The 14,721-nt window shown below is 42.2% G+C and overlaps 1 protein-coding gene across 1 annotated transcript; it reads left to right on the top strand.

The window, feature by feature from the left end:
- Nucleotides 1-12,719: 12,719 nt before the first annotated feature.
- Nucleotides 12,720-13,067, top strand: LOC144593213 (cytochrome c oxidase subunit 6B1-like). Its single transcript, XM_078398713.1, has one exon. It carries the CDS (start codon nt 12,758-12,760, stop codon nt 13,016-13,018), a length of 261 nt encoding a protein of 86 aa, XP_078254839.1. The 5' UTR covers nt 12,720-12,757; the 3' UTR covers nt 13,019-13,067.
- The last annotated feature ends 1,654 nt before the right edge of the window (nt 13,068-14,721 follow it).

The raw sequence follows: 14,721 nt of genomic DNA, 5'->3' as shown, positions 1-14,721 counted from the left end.
TTGTTCATTATGCCTATCTTCCTGAAAAATCATGTGCCGTGAAATGTTCAGTTTTCAGTCTTGATAATTTTGCAGGGCATCTTGGATTACGCCAAGGATTACCTGGACTTCATTTTAGCTCACATTTTAAATGTGGGTAAAAAAAATTGGAGGGATAAAAATGTTACATTGTCACGGGTCAGATTTAACTACATAAGAAAAGCAATTGCCTGATTCAGGCTGATTTTATTTAAGCCACATTTTCTATTCAATAAAGGTAATAATTATTTCAGATTTGTGTGTTTTCAGAAGGGAATTCAAAGAAATTCAATAAGAAATCTGTCAGAGCCAATTAAAATTCTCCTTAAAAAAAAATCATTAAACAATCAGCACCCTGCTAGCTTAAACGCCAAGAAAAATCGAAATCATTTCACCACCTGAAAATAATTGAAAAGAGTTTTGAGGTCTTTGAGACGTGGGTTTATGTTATGCATGCTGTGGAATTTATATGTGCAACAACAGAAAGAGCATCCTTCTGTTAACTTGTCAATACTTTCCGTTAATAGACACAAAAAGCTGGAGTAACTCAGTGGGACAGGCAGCATCTCTGGAGACAAGGAATGGGTCACGTTGCGGGTCGAGATCCTTCTTCAGTCTCGACCCGAAACGTGACCCATCCCTTCTCTCCAGAGATGCTGCCTGTCCCGCTGAGTTACTCCAGCTTTTTGTGTCTATCTTCGGTTTAAACCAGCATCTGCAGTTCCTTCTTACACAATACTTTCTGTTATTTGGCAACAAAACTCTGCCAGAGATATTCTCATGGGGCACCTTTAATCTTTCTCCATCCAACCAGCGGGAACTCTTTTTACTTAAAACAGCAAATATTCAGTTATACTTCAAAGGTCAAAAATGCATGTGGGTAATAATCTAACTGTCAACAATTTTTCCTTGGACTTAGCACTATGTGCTTAATAGTTTTACTGAGCATAAGAGTGCCCTTAATGGTATTTATGTTGCCTTGTGCCTTGATGCAGTACCACCCTGGGAAATGCACTCATTACAGAGGTGACAAGGCTCATTTAAGGGTCACAGTAGGAGAAGAATTGACATAGAAGTGTTATGGAAGTGAATAGAAGTAATGTCAATGACAGACAGGATATGGAGTTGAAAACTTTGTTCAGAGAGAAAATGGAGACAAGAGTGCTTAATTTAATGCCTCTCACAAAACCTGTCTGTATTTAAAATTAGACACAAAATGCTGGAGTAACTCAGTGGGACAGGAATGGGTGATGAACAGAAATTGAAGGAATGTTTAAGAATAAGGGGTAGGCCATTTAGAACAGAGATGAGGAAAACGTTTTTCAGTCAGAGAGTTGTGAATCTGTGGAATTCTCTGCCTCAGAAGGCAGTGGAGGCCAATTCTCTGAATGCATTCAAGAAAGAGCTAGATAGAGCTCTTAAGGATAGCGGAATCAGGGGGTATGGAGAGAAGGCAGGAACGGGGTACTGATTGAGAATGATCAGCCATGATCACATTGAATAGCGGGCCTGGCTCGAAGGGCCGAATGGCCTCCTCCTGCACCTATTGTCTATTGTCTATTGAATGGGTGTCATTTCGGGTCGAGACACTTCTTCTGAGGAAGCATTTTGTGTCTATCTTCGGTATAAACCAGCATCTGCAGTTCCTTCAAACACATGGATTTAAAATTAGATGGAGATGAGAAGAGATGAAAATGCACAAACCCAACACATTCCCATTGTCACTCTCCAGCTGGAGGAATGTGTGCTCTAATGGCAACTGCCCGCTTGTGTGCTAATTATATCATCCGAACAAATAGTGGTTGTCCTCACCAATCTGACCATAGATTTGTCAAATGCCTCACCTCAACCCAATCACTAATTAATCTGCCCCATTACCAGTGTTGACCTGACCCACTCTCAGGGATTGGCTTGATGGTGGAGATGTGAATCCTGCTTGATTTGGTCAATCATCTATGGGACATGGAAATGAGATCAGGAATTTGGGCCTCAACATCTTTGGATAGATAGAGGTTCAAGCAGTGACCCTGGAGTTGAACAGGAGTTGCTCCTGTTTCCAGAGTTTCTACCCAAATTTGAATTGGACGTTTGTGAGAGATTTGGTACAGATACAGATTAAAAGTGTTCAGAGAAGTTCTGTTATTGATAGAGAAGTTGTATAGATGGGTGGAAGCAGATAATGAGTGCAGATGTTGGGCTGGAGAAAATGGAAACTTGTACAGGGATTGATATCAAATAGACTGGCATGGATCCTTGCCTATTCTTGGTGATAGATATCTCCATTGGGTCAGGATACACAGAAAACATGCATCGGCAGAGTGACTCTCGGAGTTGGTACCACAGTCAATTGGTAATGTACTGTAGCTGGATCTCACCACATTGCCTTTTGTGTCATGTCACACGTTCCCATGGAGCTGGTTCCCTTTATATTGCCATAAATCAAATTACCGTGCCGCAAAGCAAAATTAAATCTGCACCCTGGAGGTGGTGGGGCTTGCTCCACAACAGATTAGCAGTAGGCAAGTGCACAGTGTTTACACGGCCAGGGGTAATTCAGAACAGCTGCTAATTTTCAGAAAAATGAATTAGTAGCTGCTGTGTCAATAGTGTGGACAATTGCATGAGAATCAAGGTCATTCTCTGTTGGTGGGAGGTGTTGGTGGGAGGTGGTGGTGGGGGTGGGGTGGGGGTGGGTGGGCGTGGTGGGGTGGGGGTGGTGGGGGGAGAGGGAGTGATGTCACAGCACCCATTATCTATCGTCTGCACTTTGTTTCCCTAGTCTCTCTTTCAGGTTCTTTAATTTGATTATTCTAGATTCTGTATTTATTTCATGCTTATTCTCAGGAAGAAAACCCTTCCTAACATTCTTCATACAAACCTATCAAAACAATGCAATCATAGGATTTCAAACGCATGTTGACTATCACACCAAATGAAATATTCATATAATAAATGAAGCACATCTGGCACAATATTCATATAATGAATGAATCTGACTGTGCAGCAGAGGGAACTTGCAAGTCCGTTTATTCTTTGAATTGTATAATACTAAACTCACTCCCTGGCACATACACATATTATGGAAGACCTGGAGAGTTTGTTTCCAACAGTGGCCAGTTTTTGATTTACTCCACTCATGAAAGCTAAATCAATCTTGACAAATGTCCTTGAATTCTTTGACAAGGTGACAGGGAGAGTGGATCAAGCGAAAGCTCTAGATGTGATATTTTTAGCTTTGCAAAGAGCATTTGACAAGTGTAGGAAGGAACTACAGATGCTGGTTTAAACCAATAATAGACACAAAAAGCTGGAGTAACTCAGTGGGTCAGAGAAAAGGAAGAGGTGACCATTTGGCAAAGTGCCACTTATGAGGCTGGTACATTAATTAAGAGGCCAAGGCCAAGGTATTGTAGGAAGTGTGCTAGTGAGCATTGAAATCCAGTAGCTGTCACACAGAAAACAAGGTGTTGGAATAAATAGGTCCTTTTCAGTTGGGAGAGATGTAACTAGTGGAGCATCCCAGAGAGAGTTCCTTGGCCCTCAATTGTTTGCTATTTACATCCACAACCTAGAGAAGGAAGCAAAATGTAAGGCTTCGAAAGTTAGCCAATTATATAAAATAGGTGGAAGGGCACGTTGTGATGAGGATATTGTGATTCTGCAATAGGGATATGGATTGGGAAAAATTGAGTTTAATGGAAGTTTGATGAACGTGCACTTTGGTAAGATGATTTTTTTTAAATGCATTATCTAAATGGAGAGGTAAATGGCGATGGATAATTGACTTGGACCTGATGGGTCAAAGGGCTTATTTTAGTGCTCTCGAAGTCCATGTCACTATGGCCCCAGTAGAGATCAAATGCTCGCTGTAGATGAGATTCCAGTCTGGATGGTGAAACAATCACCATGAAGTTGTGTCTGAATTGAATCCATGGCATTCTCCACGAAATGAAGTATCAAATCCATGCAAGTCAGATAAAGAAACAGATTCTTTACTGTGTTCAAATCTAGAACGAATCAACCAAAATTTGATTCAATGATGAAACTTAAGGAGATCAGGAAGAAAAAAATGGTTATAAATATATATAGGTCATAAAACATAGAACATGCAGTGCAAGAACAAACTCTTGGCCCACAATGTTTTTGCCCAGCATGATGCCAAATTAAACTAATCCCTTCCGCATGCACATGATCCATATCCCTCCATTCCTTGCATATTTATGTACCACTTAAAAACCACTATTGTATCTGTTTCCATCCCCACCCCTGGTCGAACATTCCTGATACCCACCACTCTTTCTGTAAAATATCAAGCTTTGATAAGTCACTTACACCTCACTGTTGAAAAGACAGAAAGAATGTAGGTTAAAATATACATCTTTTAAAAAGAAGCAATTAAATATAAGTAGACACAAAATGCCGGGGTAACTCAGTGGGACAGGCAGCATCTCTGGAGAGAAGGAATGGGTGACGTTTCCGGTCGAGACCCTTCTTCAGAATGATTTGGATCGAGACCTTTTTCCAGACTGAAATAATTAAATATAGCTATGTGCTTGAGAATACTCTGAGGCTGTTGAATAGGAAAGATGTACGAAGTGTCTACTTTGAAGGACAGGGGACGTGGGAAGGGAAAGGTAAGAAATGGGAAGAGATGGGGGAAAAACAAGAGGGTGGGTGTAGATAAAATTGGAGAAGTCAGTGTCCGTACTGTTGGGTTGTAAGCTACCGTATAGTGGAATATAATGTGCTGTTCCTTCAGTTTGCGAGGAGGCTCAGGACCGAAAAGTCAGTATGGGAATGGAAGGGGAGTTAAAATAATTAGCAACCGGTTGATTCGGCAGGCCTTGGCGGACCGAGCGCATGATTTCAGTGGAACGGACGCCATGCCTACATTTGGTCTCGCCGATGTAGAGGAGGCCTCTTTGGAAGCACCGAATGCAGTAGATGTGGTTAGAGGAGGTGCATGTGAATCTCTTGCTCACCTGAAAGTGCTGCTGGGATCCTGGATGGATGTGAGGGAAGATGTATAGGGACAAGTGTTGCACCTCCTGCAGTTGCAGTAAAATGTACCAGGGAAGGGGACGGTTTGGGCGGAAAGGATGAGTAAACCAAGGAGTTGTGGAGGGAGAAAGTGGAAAGGGGTGGGGATGGGAAGATGTGACTAGTAGTGGGATTACGTTAAACGTGGCTGAAATGTCGGAAAATGACATAATGGATGCAGAGGCTGGTGGGGTGAAAGGCAAGTACTAGGGAAACTATCCTTTCTCCATCTGTGGGGAGGGGAGCGAGAGATAAACTACAGGATACATAGCAGATGTAGCTGAGGGATTCATCTCCGACAGCAGGGGGGGAAACCACATTAACTTAAGATTGACGACATCTCGGATGTCCGAGTGTGGAAAGCCTCAGTTTTGGAGCAAATGCAGTGGAGATGGAGAAATTGAAAGTAGGGGTCTGCATCTTTACAAGGGGCATGTTGGGAGGAGGTATTGTCGATAGTCTGTGATGGAGACAGAGAGATCAAGCAAGGGGAGTGAGGTATCAAAGACAGTCCAAGTGAATTTAAGGGCAGTGGTAAAGTTCATGAAATCACCGAGTTCTGCACGGGTGCAAGAGTCTCGGGTGCAAGATGCAGCCATCAATATAGAAAAAACAATGGGAAAGACAGTAAACAACACCCAATAAAAGGAGACAGCACATAATGCTGACCACCATACTTGAGTGGATTGTCCCCCGAGCAGATTAACAAACCAGCATCTTACTGTAGTGAGTGAATTCCTTCTGCCGTGGCACCATGGCATCATGGTCAGCACATAATTGTATTTGAACAAAACCTGGTTGAGATTAGTGAACTGCATTCTACTTGTTGAGCATGTGGGCACATGTTTAGTTTAGTTTAGTTTAGAGATACAACGAGGAATTAGCCCCATCGGCCCACAGAGTCTGCACCGACCAGCGATCCCCGCATATCAACACCATCCTACACACACCAGGGACAATTTACACTTACACCAAGCCAATTAGCCAACATACCTGTCCGTCTTTGGAGTGTGGGAGGAAACCGAAGGTCTTGGAGAAAACCCACGCGATCACGGGGAGAACGTACAAACTCCGTACAGACGGCGCCCGTAGTCGGGATCGAACCCAGGTGTCAGGCGCTGCAAGCGCTGTAAGGCAGCAACTCTACCGCTGCGTCACCGTGGCCCCCCCTACGGTCTACACCCTACAGGGCATCTGTTGTTGCCCCTCACAGATGCCCTTTATGATTGTTTTACCCTTTGCCTGCACTAAAGGGTAATTTACAGAGACCAATTAACCTATCACCGTGCCTTTGGGGTGTGGGAGGAAGGTGAAGCACCCAGAGGAAACACATACAATTACAATAGACAATAGGTGCAGGAGTAGGCCATTTGGCCCTTCGAGCCAGCACCGTTTACAATGAGAACATGCAAACTCCACACAGGCAGCACCTGAGGTCAATTTTACACCCAGATCCCTGCAACTGTGAGGCTGCAACACAAACAGAAGTGTCACTGCACCACTTTCAAATCAAGCATCGACAGATTTTTTTGGATCTGACCTATTTCTGGATTTCCTTTAGTAAAAACAATGTCAAAAGGAAATGTTACAATGTTTAGTTTTTTTTTCCAATTTCTAAATGATATGCCAAGGATAAGTCCTGAGTTTCATCTATAAAAAAATATATAATTACTGACCTGAAGCCACTCCAGGATAGTTTTGTTGTTCAATTGATGAATTTGAAATGTCATGTTTCAGGCTGAGAATCATTATTCTGACATGCTGCCAGAGATTGTGCCCAGGGTGTTTTATTTCATTACATTTAAATCCGGAAGCTTGTAAACCTGCTGACATTTTCCCCTGATATGTTTCTTCCATGTTTTGACAGATTTTCCTAATGACTTTGCTTCAGTGCAGGAGTGCAGGAGTTACCTCTCTGTCTGTGTACAAGAGGTTCACGTGATATTATTCAAACAGGTCTGTATTCTGTTCCGGATGGAACTACAATAAAGTTTGCAATTGCCAGATTTAAAGATCTTATGTTTGTGCCAAATATTTTATTACTTTTTAATCTGAATCAAGTATTTATTTGTTTTCTATTCTGAGTAGATATGCTTCATAATGCAGGCATTCATTTCACTGAGTGCCTGAATGTCACAAGCCCTAACTTTAAAATTCAAAGATCGGATGTTCTTACCTTGCAGTGGGTAGGTTCTGTGCTTGAGGCATAAAGGGGAAAAGCATCAGTAGGATAATGAAAATAAAAAAGCTCACTGCACTTAAATAGGACAATAATTAAATGGAAATGTGAATGAAATTATATTCTGCAGCATTTGCTTCTTATTATGCTATATATTTTCTAATTAAACGTGACTTGATTGATACAAGTCAAGTTTACTGCCATATGCACAAGCTCTTTGAATTAGAAGCACAATGAAAATCTTGCTTGTAGCAACATCACAGGGGCATAGATTTAAAAACCCCATAATTTTAAAAGTTTAATTTAGTTTAGAGATACAGCGTGGAAACAGGCCCTTCAGCCCGCCATGTTCGCACCGATCAACGATCCCCGCACACTAACACTACCCAACGCACACTGGAGACATTTATTTACATTTACACCAATTAACCTACAAACCTGCACGTCTTTGGAGTGTGGGAGGAATCCGAAGATCTCGGAGAAAACCCGCGCTTGTCACGGGGAGAACGTACAAACTCCGTACAGAAAGCACCCGTAGTCGGGGTCGAAACGGGGTCCTTGGCGCTGTAAGGCAATAGCTCTACCGTTACACCACCATGCCACCCGTTGAACAGAAATTATACATAAATTACATGCAAAACTCTGCAAGACAGTAAAAAAATAGACTACTACTACTAACTAGCAAATCTGTTTATTGAAGCTATTATCTGTTTCACAGCAGTTTTGGAGCCTCCAAAAACAGCATCTGATAGTGCGGGATGTCTTAATTTCCCTATTCCAATGTTTCAAAAAATCATTGAAATTCTTTTATCGTTCTTCCCTTGACCTTTCGCTATTTTTATAACACCACAATTTTTTTAAACTTTTCCCCCATAGAATGCTCATTTTGACTTTTAATATTATTTACCAATACGTGGTATGTTAAGTAATGCCAGGTTCGCCGCTGTGGAACCAGGAAACCCCCCCCCACTGGAGAGGGAGGACATTGAGACCAGCCCCTGCTCACCCCATGGACCAGAGAGAAGGGAGTTGGAACAGAGGCCCGGTAAACAGACCAGCTGTAGGAGTGGGCCACTGGAGACCCGGCAGCAGCCTGGGACTCGGCTGGATCAGGCAACGATCCAATGGACCAGACCCGGCCTGAAGCTGCACACAACGATGCAGCACTACACAAAAAAATGGACTTGAGATTGCCGCAAAATCTGGCATCTCTGTATACTCAGTGTACTACTACTATGCACTTATACTGTATCTGGGATGCTTATCTAAGATGTATCTAAGTGCTTCAGAAAAGTGGTGCTTGCACTGAACTGTATACAAAGATGAATTCCACATGCGATATACATGTGAATAAAGTACCATTGAATAAATTACCATTGAACCATTGAATTTTTTTTTCGAGATATTCGTCTCCCAGTTTAATGGACCCTTACATTGTGACCATCAAACCCGGCCAAAAGATGCGTGGACATTTTGCAAATTAAGAGGCTGGAGAAAATAAAAAAGTAAGCAACTTTATCCCTTCTTTCCTCGTACCCATAGAGAGCTTTGTGGTAATAGATTTTTTCAATCATTAATAATCACGTAGGATAAAGTTCAAATAACTCTGGCTTTTGATATCCGAAAGGAATCTGGATGAAGATTAAATTTTAGCCATCATTAAGTGAACATTTCTCAGTTGTGTGAAAAGTAATTTGTCTTGACTTATCCAGGCATGACATTGAATTCCCCCCCCCCCTCCCTCCCAAAACTACATCCTTGGAACCTGGTACATAACTGAAGTGAGATGATGGGAAGGTAAATGGTAGAGAAGCAGGAGAAATCTGCTAAAAGCAGTGGCCAATTTATAACTGTAGCCCGGAGGCAAGTGGGAGATGGCTGGATGGTTGGGGAGGGAGTGGAAGGGGGAGGTCATGCCCTTGGACAATGGGGTTGATGTCTGACATAAATAAACTAGGCAGTGGAATAGGTGAATCCATGCATAGTTGTGAGGGGATGTCAGTGGAGGAATTTGAAAATTAGTAAATGAAACTGCAGCTTCTGATGGCGGAGAAAAATTTGTAGCAATTATGTCGGAAAGGAATATAAACAATAGAAGATCACAAAGCTCAAGACATCGAAGTATAAAGAAATCCCAGACTTGTGTAACCTTTGCAAACTAATCTATGTTGTATAAGCCAATAAACAGAGGTAGACATAATGAGAATGTCTGAAGAAGTGTCCCGACCCAAAACGTCATCTATTCCTTTTTTCCAGAGATGCTGTCTGACCCGCTGAGTTACTCCAGCTTTTTGTGCCTATCTTCGGTTTAAACCAGCATCTGCAGTTCCTTCCTACACATGAGAATATTTATGATAGACACAAATTGCTGGAGTAACTCAGCAGGACAGGCAGCATCTCTGAAGAGAAGGAATGGGTGATGTTTCAGGTCGAGAGCCTTCTTCAGACCCGAAACGTCACCCATTCCTTCTCTCCAGAGATGCTGCCTGTCCCACTGCCTATACTCCAGCATTTTGTATATTTAGCTTAGTTTAGAGATACAGCGCGTAAATAGGCCCTTTCGACCCACCGGGTCCGCACCGACCAGCGATTAACACTCTCCTATACCCATGAGGGACAATTTTTACATTTACCAAGCCAATTGACCGACATACGTGTATGTCTTTGGAGTGTGGGAGGAATCCGAAGATCTCGGAGAAAACCCACGGAGGTCATGGGGAGAGCGTACAAACTCTATACAGACAGCACCCCTAGTCGGATTGAACCCGGGTCTCCGGCGCTGCGTTCACTGTAAGGCAGCAACTCTACCACTGCGCCATCATGCCGCCCTCTATCTTCGGTACATACCAGCATCTGCAATTCTTTCCTACACAAGAGACTATCTATCCCTTTGATCTACAATGTTTCTGGTGAGCTGATTATGCCCTGGTAATTGAAGTGCTCATTCAGATGATTTCTAAATGTTGTGAGAGTACCTGCCTCCACCACCTACTCAGGCAGAATGTTCCAGCCATACTCTTGGTGAATAAATACATCCACGGATCCCCTCGTAACCTTTTTCCTCCTCATCTTAAACCAATGCCCTCAGGTCTTACACATCTCTGCCAAGAAGAAAGGTTTCTTACTATCTGTGCCTCTTATAATTTTGTATATCTCTAATAGGAGCCTTCAGCCCCCTCTGTACCAAGAAAATACAATCTAGCCTCTTCAGTCTCCCCTCATAACTAATTCATTCCATACCAGTCAAAATGCTTGTGAATCTCCTCTGCATCTTCCTAGTGCAATTACAATCTCTCTAGAATCCGGCGTTTTGGACTGCTCCCGGGGTCAGAATTTAACCCATGTCTCTGGAGCTGTGTGGCAGCAGCCCTACCAGCTGTGCCACTGAGCCAATCTGCAGCAAAAGCACCTAAAGTGCTGGAGAAACTGTGGAGTATCTGTGGAGGAAAATAAATGGTCAACACTTTGGGTTGAGATCTGCATCAGGACTGAATTTAAAAAAATCTTTGTCAGGGCCTCAACAATCTCTTCCCTTGCCTTGCAGTCTGTGATATCTCTTATTGGGCCCTCAGGATTTATTTATCTTTATGCTGTAAAGCCATTTAATACTGTCGCCTTTTAAATCTTACTGTACACCCACATAATGGGCCAAACTCAACTCAGGGCCAGTCCAGCAGAACACTCCCCAATATTAACAGAGCAAAAAAAGACACAAAGTACTGGAAGAACTCAACAGGTCAGGTAGCATCTGTGGAGAATATAGAAATGCAATGTTTTAGTTCGAGTCTGAAGAAGGATCCAGACCCAAAACATTGCCTCGTCCGTTTGTCTTGAACTGAAACATTGCCATGTTTTCCAAAGATGCTGCGTGACCTACGGACACTGGGTCTTTTTTGTAAACCAGCATCTGCAGTTCCTTGCGTCTATAAATGGAGAAAGATTGTGACAGTTTCCATACAGCCGGCATGGCAGAAAATGAATTGAGTTTTTGTTTTGTTGAGGTGACGGAAGTGACTGCTGATTGAAATACAATTGATGTGTGTATGGACAAGCAAAATGAGTTTGACAGAACAACAGGTAACGGGCTTGTCAGAAAAATTAAGCCCATGGAATCATAGAAGTAACGGAAGCAGAGCTAGCGAGTGGAATTAGACAACAGGGGTGAACAGTTTGTTTCTGGTCTGACGAAAGACTTACAATGTTGATACAATAGACGATAGACAATAGAAAATAGGTGCAGGAGAAGGCCATTCGGCCCTTCGAGCCAGCACCGCCATTCAATGTGATCATGGCTGATCATTCTCAATCAATATCCCGTTCCTGCCTTCTCCCCATACCCCCTGACTCCGCTATCCTTAAGAGCTCTATCTAGCTCTCTCTTGAATGTATTCAGAGAATTGGCCTCCACTGCCCTCTGAGGCAGAGAATTCCACAGATTCACAACTCTCTGACTAAAAAAGTTTTTCCTCATCTCTGTTCTAAATGGCCTACCCCTTATTCTTAAACTGTGGCCCCTGGTTCTGGACTCCCCCAACATTGGGAAACCCAGGATACTCAAGGGTTTGCACCTGAACAACAGATTTTCTGGATAAATTTTAATGAATTTATTTTAAGCATACAATCCATAATTTCAAAATCTGAAGATAACTAAAAATCCAAATTGTACTCTAGTGTGAGGATGATGCAGATCGATTTAGGAAAGTTGAGCCTGGCTGGTATAGTGAGGCAGACAGAAGAAGGGTCTCGTCCCGAATCGTCACCCATTCCTTCTCTCCAGAGATGCTGCCTGTCCCGTTGAGTTACTCCAGCTTTTTGTGTCTATGTTCATAATAATTTTTAATGCAGAATATTGCAAATTACCATGTTTTAAGTGGGAATAACTAAAGTATACAGGATCTTGTGTTAAATGGGGAAGCATTGTAAAAAGTTGGCAAGCTATGTGAAACCTCCTCAAAATAATGGCTTAGCTGCAATTGGATATTGTGCCTTGTTTGGGACAGCACAGTGCAGGAAGGAAATCATATCATATATATATACAGCCGGAAACATGAAGTCCTTAGGGAAAGTACAGAAAAGATTTACTAGAAAAATACACAGCTGAAAAACACCAATTACATGGATTGACTAGAAAAGCGAGGGTTATCTTTTAAACATTCTTTAGACATTTAAAGAGGCATCCTTATTTGTTATAGTTTAGTTTAATTTAGAGATACAGCATGGAAACAGGCCCTGCGGCCCACTTCGTCCATGCTGACCATCGATCACCCGTTCACTCTTGTTCTGTTATCCCAATTTCTCATCACACTAGGGGCAATTTACAGAGGGCAAATTAACTTACAAACCCGTGCATCTGTGGAATGTGGGAGAAAACCAGAGCACCTGGAGAACACCCACATGGTTACAGGGAGAACGTACAAACTCCACACAGACAGCACCAGTGGGACGGTGCGGGGGGGGGGGTCGGGTGTGGAGTGGGGAAAACGTTTTGAACTACAGTGAAGTTATTTAAATCCTGGCACCATGGCAGACACAATCCAGGACAAACTGAAGAAGTACACAACTGCCCCTTTCGATGCTAGGTTTCCCAATCAAAACCAAACGAGGAACTGCTTCCAAAATTATCTGGACTTCCATCGTTGTAATAAAGCACTGACTGCAAAAGGTGTTGATACCGCTCCCTGCGAATGGTATCACAGGGTGTCCAAGTCAATCTGCCCAAATTCATGGATAAAGAAATGGGATGATCAATTGGAGCAAGGCACATTCCCTGGAAGAATCTAAGTGATCATTGCAGCCAGGTTGAAAAATCTTAATGTTTGCAAACATGTATCTTACACCAAAATAAATCTGAATATTGAAAAAAAAAAAAAAAAAAAGGTCTTTGGCATTGTGAGGCAGCAGCTCTACCAACTGCACCACTATGTCACCATTTTGCATATTTAATATTTCTGTCATTCTTAATCAGAGCTTACAGTAAATATACTGCTTATTATTTCAATGTTCTGGACTATGGTTTGATTGTAGCTCAATGACCTTAATCCACATCAATTAGAGAAACCAGAGATTCCTTATCAACAAATAATGCTTTGGGCAGCAAGCTATTCAATGAGTGCTACTTTAAATTTTATGATTAAGTAGCAAATGTTTGCTGTGATATAGAAACCAGTAATATTTACTTAAAAACTTCTATTCATTATAAGCATTAAGACAATACTCTGAAAATGCATGAAACATATTTTATTAAATGAGATTTAATTTGCTGAATAAAAATAAAAACCTTTTTAATTTATATACATTTTGCTTCTTATTGCAAATATGAGAATCATTTCCTTCCCCAAAAAAATTCAGAAGAGATTTTGTTACATTCTTTACCAATTTATGATACATTGAAGTATTTGTGTAAGAATGTAAAAATTGTAGGAGAGTGCACACATTATAGTTACTACATGCCACTAATTTCTCTTCTCCTTGTAACTGTAATTAGAAACATAGAAACATAGAAAATAGGTGCAGGAGGAGACCATTCGGCCCTTCGAGCCAGCACCACCATTCATTGTGATCATGGCTGATCGTCCCCAATCAATAACCCGTGCCTGCCACCTCTCCATATCCCTTGATTCCACTAGCCGAGCTCTATCCAACTCTCTCTTAAATCCATCCAGTGATTTGGCTTCCACTGCCCTCTGTGGCAGAGAATTCCACAAATTCACAACTCTCTAGGTGAAAAAGTTTTTACTCACCTCAGTTTTAAATGGCCTCCCATTTATTCTAAGACTGTGGCCCCTGGTTCTGGACGCCCAACATTGGGAACATTTTTCCTGCATCTAGCTTGTCCAGTCCTTTTATAATTTTATATGTTTCTATAAGATCCTCTCTCATCCTTCTAAACTCCAGTGAATACAAGCCTAGTCTTTTCAATCTTTCCTCATATGACAGTCCCCCCATCCCAGGGATCAATCTCGTGAACCTACTCTGCGCTGCCCCAATTACAAGGATGTCCTTCCTCAAATTAGGAGACCAAAACTGTACACAATATTCCAGATGTGGTCTTACCAGGGCCCTATACAACGGCAGAAGAACCTCTTTACTCCTATACTGAAATCCTCTTGTTATGAAGGCCAACATTCCATTAGCTTTCTTCACAGCCTGCTGTACCTGCACGCCAACTTTCAGTGACTGGTGTACAAGGACACCCAGGTCTCGCTGCACCTCCCCCTTACCTAACCTAACACCATTGAGATAATAATCTGCCTCCGTGTTTTTGCCGCCAAAGTGGATAACCTCACATTTATCTATATTATACTGCCACGCATCTGCCCACTCACTCAACCTGTCCAGGTCACCCTGCAACCTGCTAACATCCTCTTCACAGTTTACACTGCCACCCAGCTTTGTGTCATCCGCAAACTTGCTAGTGTTGCTTCTAATTCCCTCTTCCAAATCATTAATATATATGGTAAACAGTTGCGGCCCCAACACCGAGC

Source organism: Rhinoraja longicauda, chromosome 4 (assembly GCF_053455715.1).
Source record: "Rhinoraja longicauda isolate Sanriku21f chromosome 4, sRhiLon1.1, whole genome shotgun sequence".
Lineage (NCBI taxonomy): Eukaryota > Metazoa > Chordata > Chondrichthyes > Rajiformes > Arhynchobatidae > Rhinoraja > Rhinoraja longicauda.
This window is presented reverse-complemented; position numbering and strand designations above follow the sequence as displayed.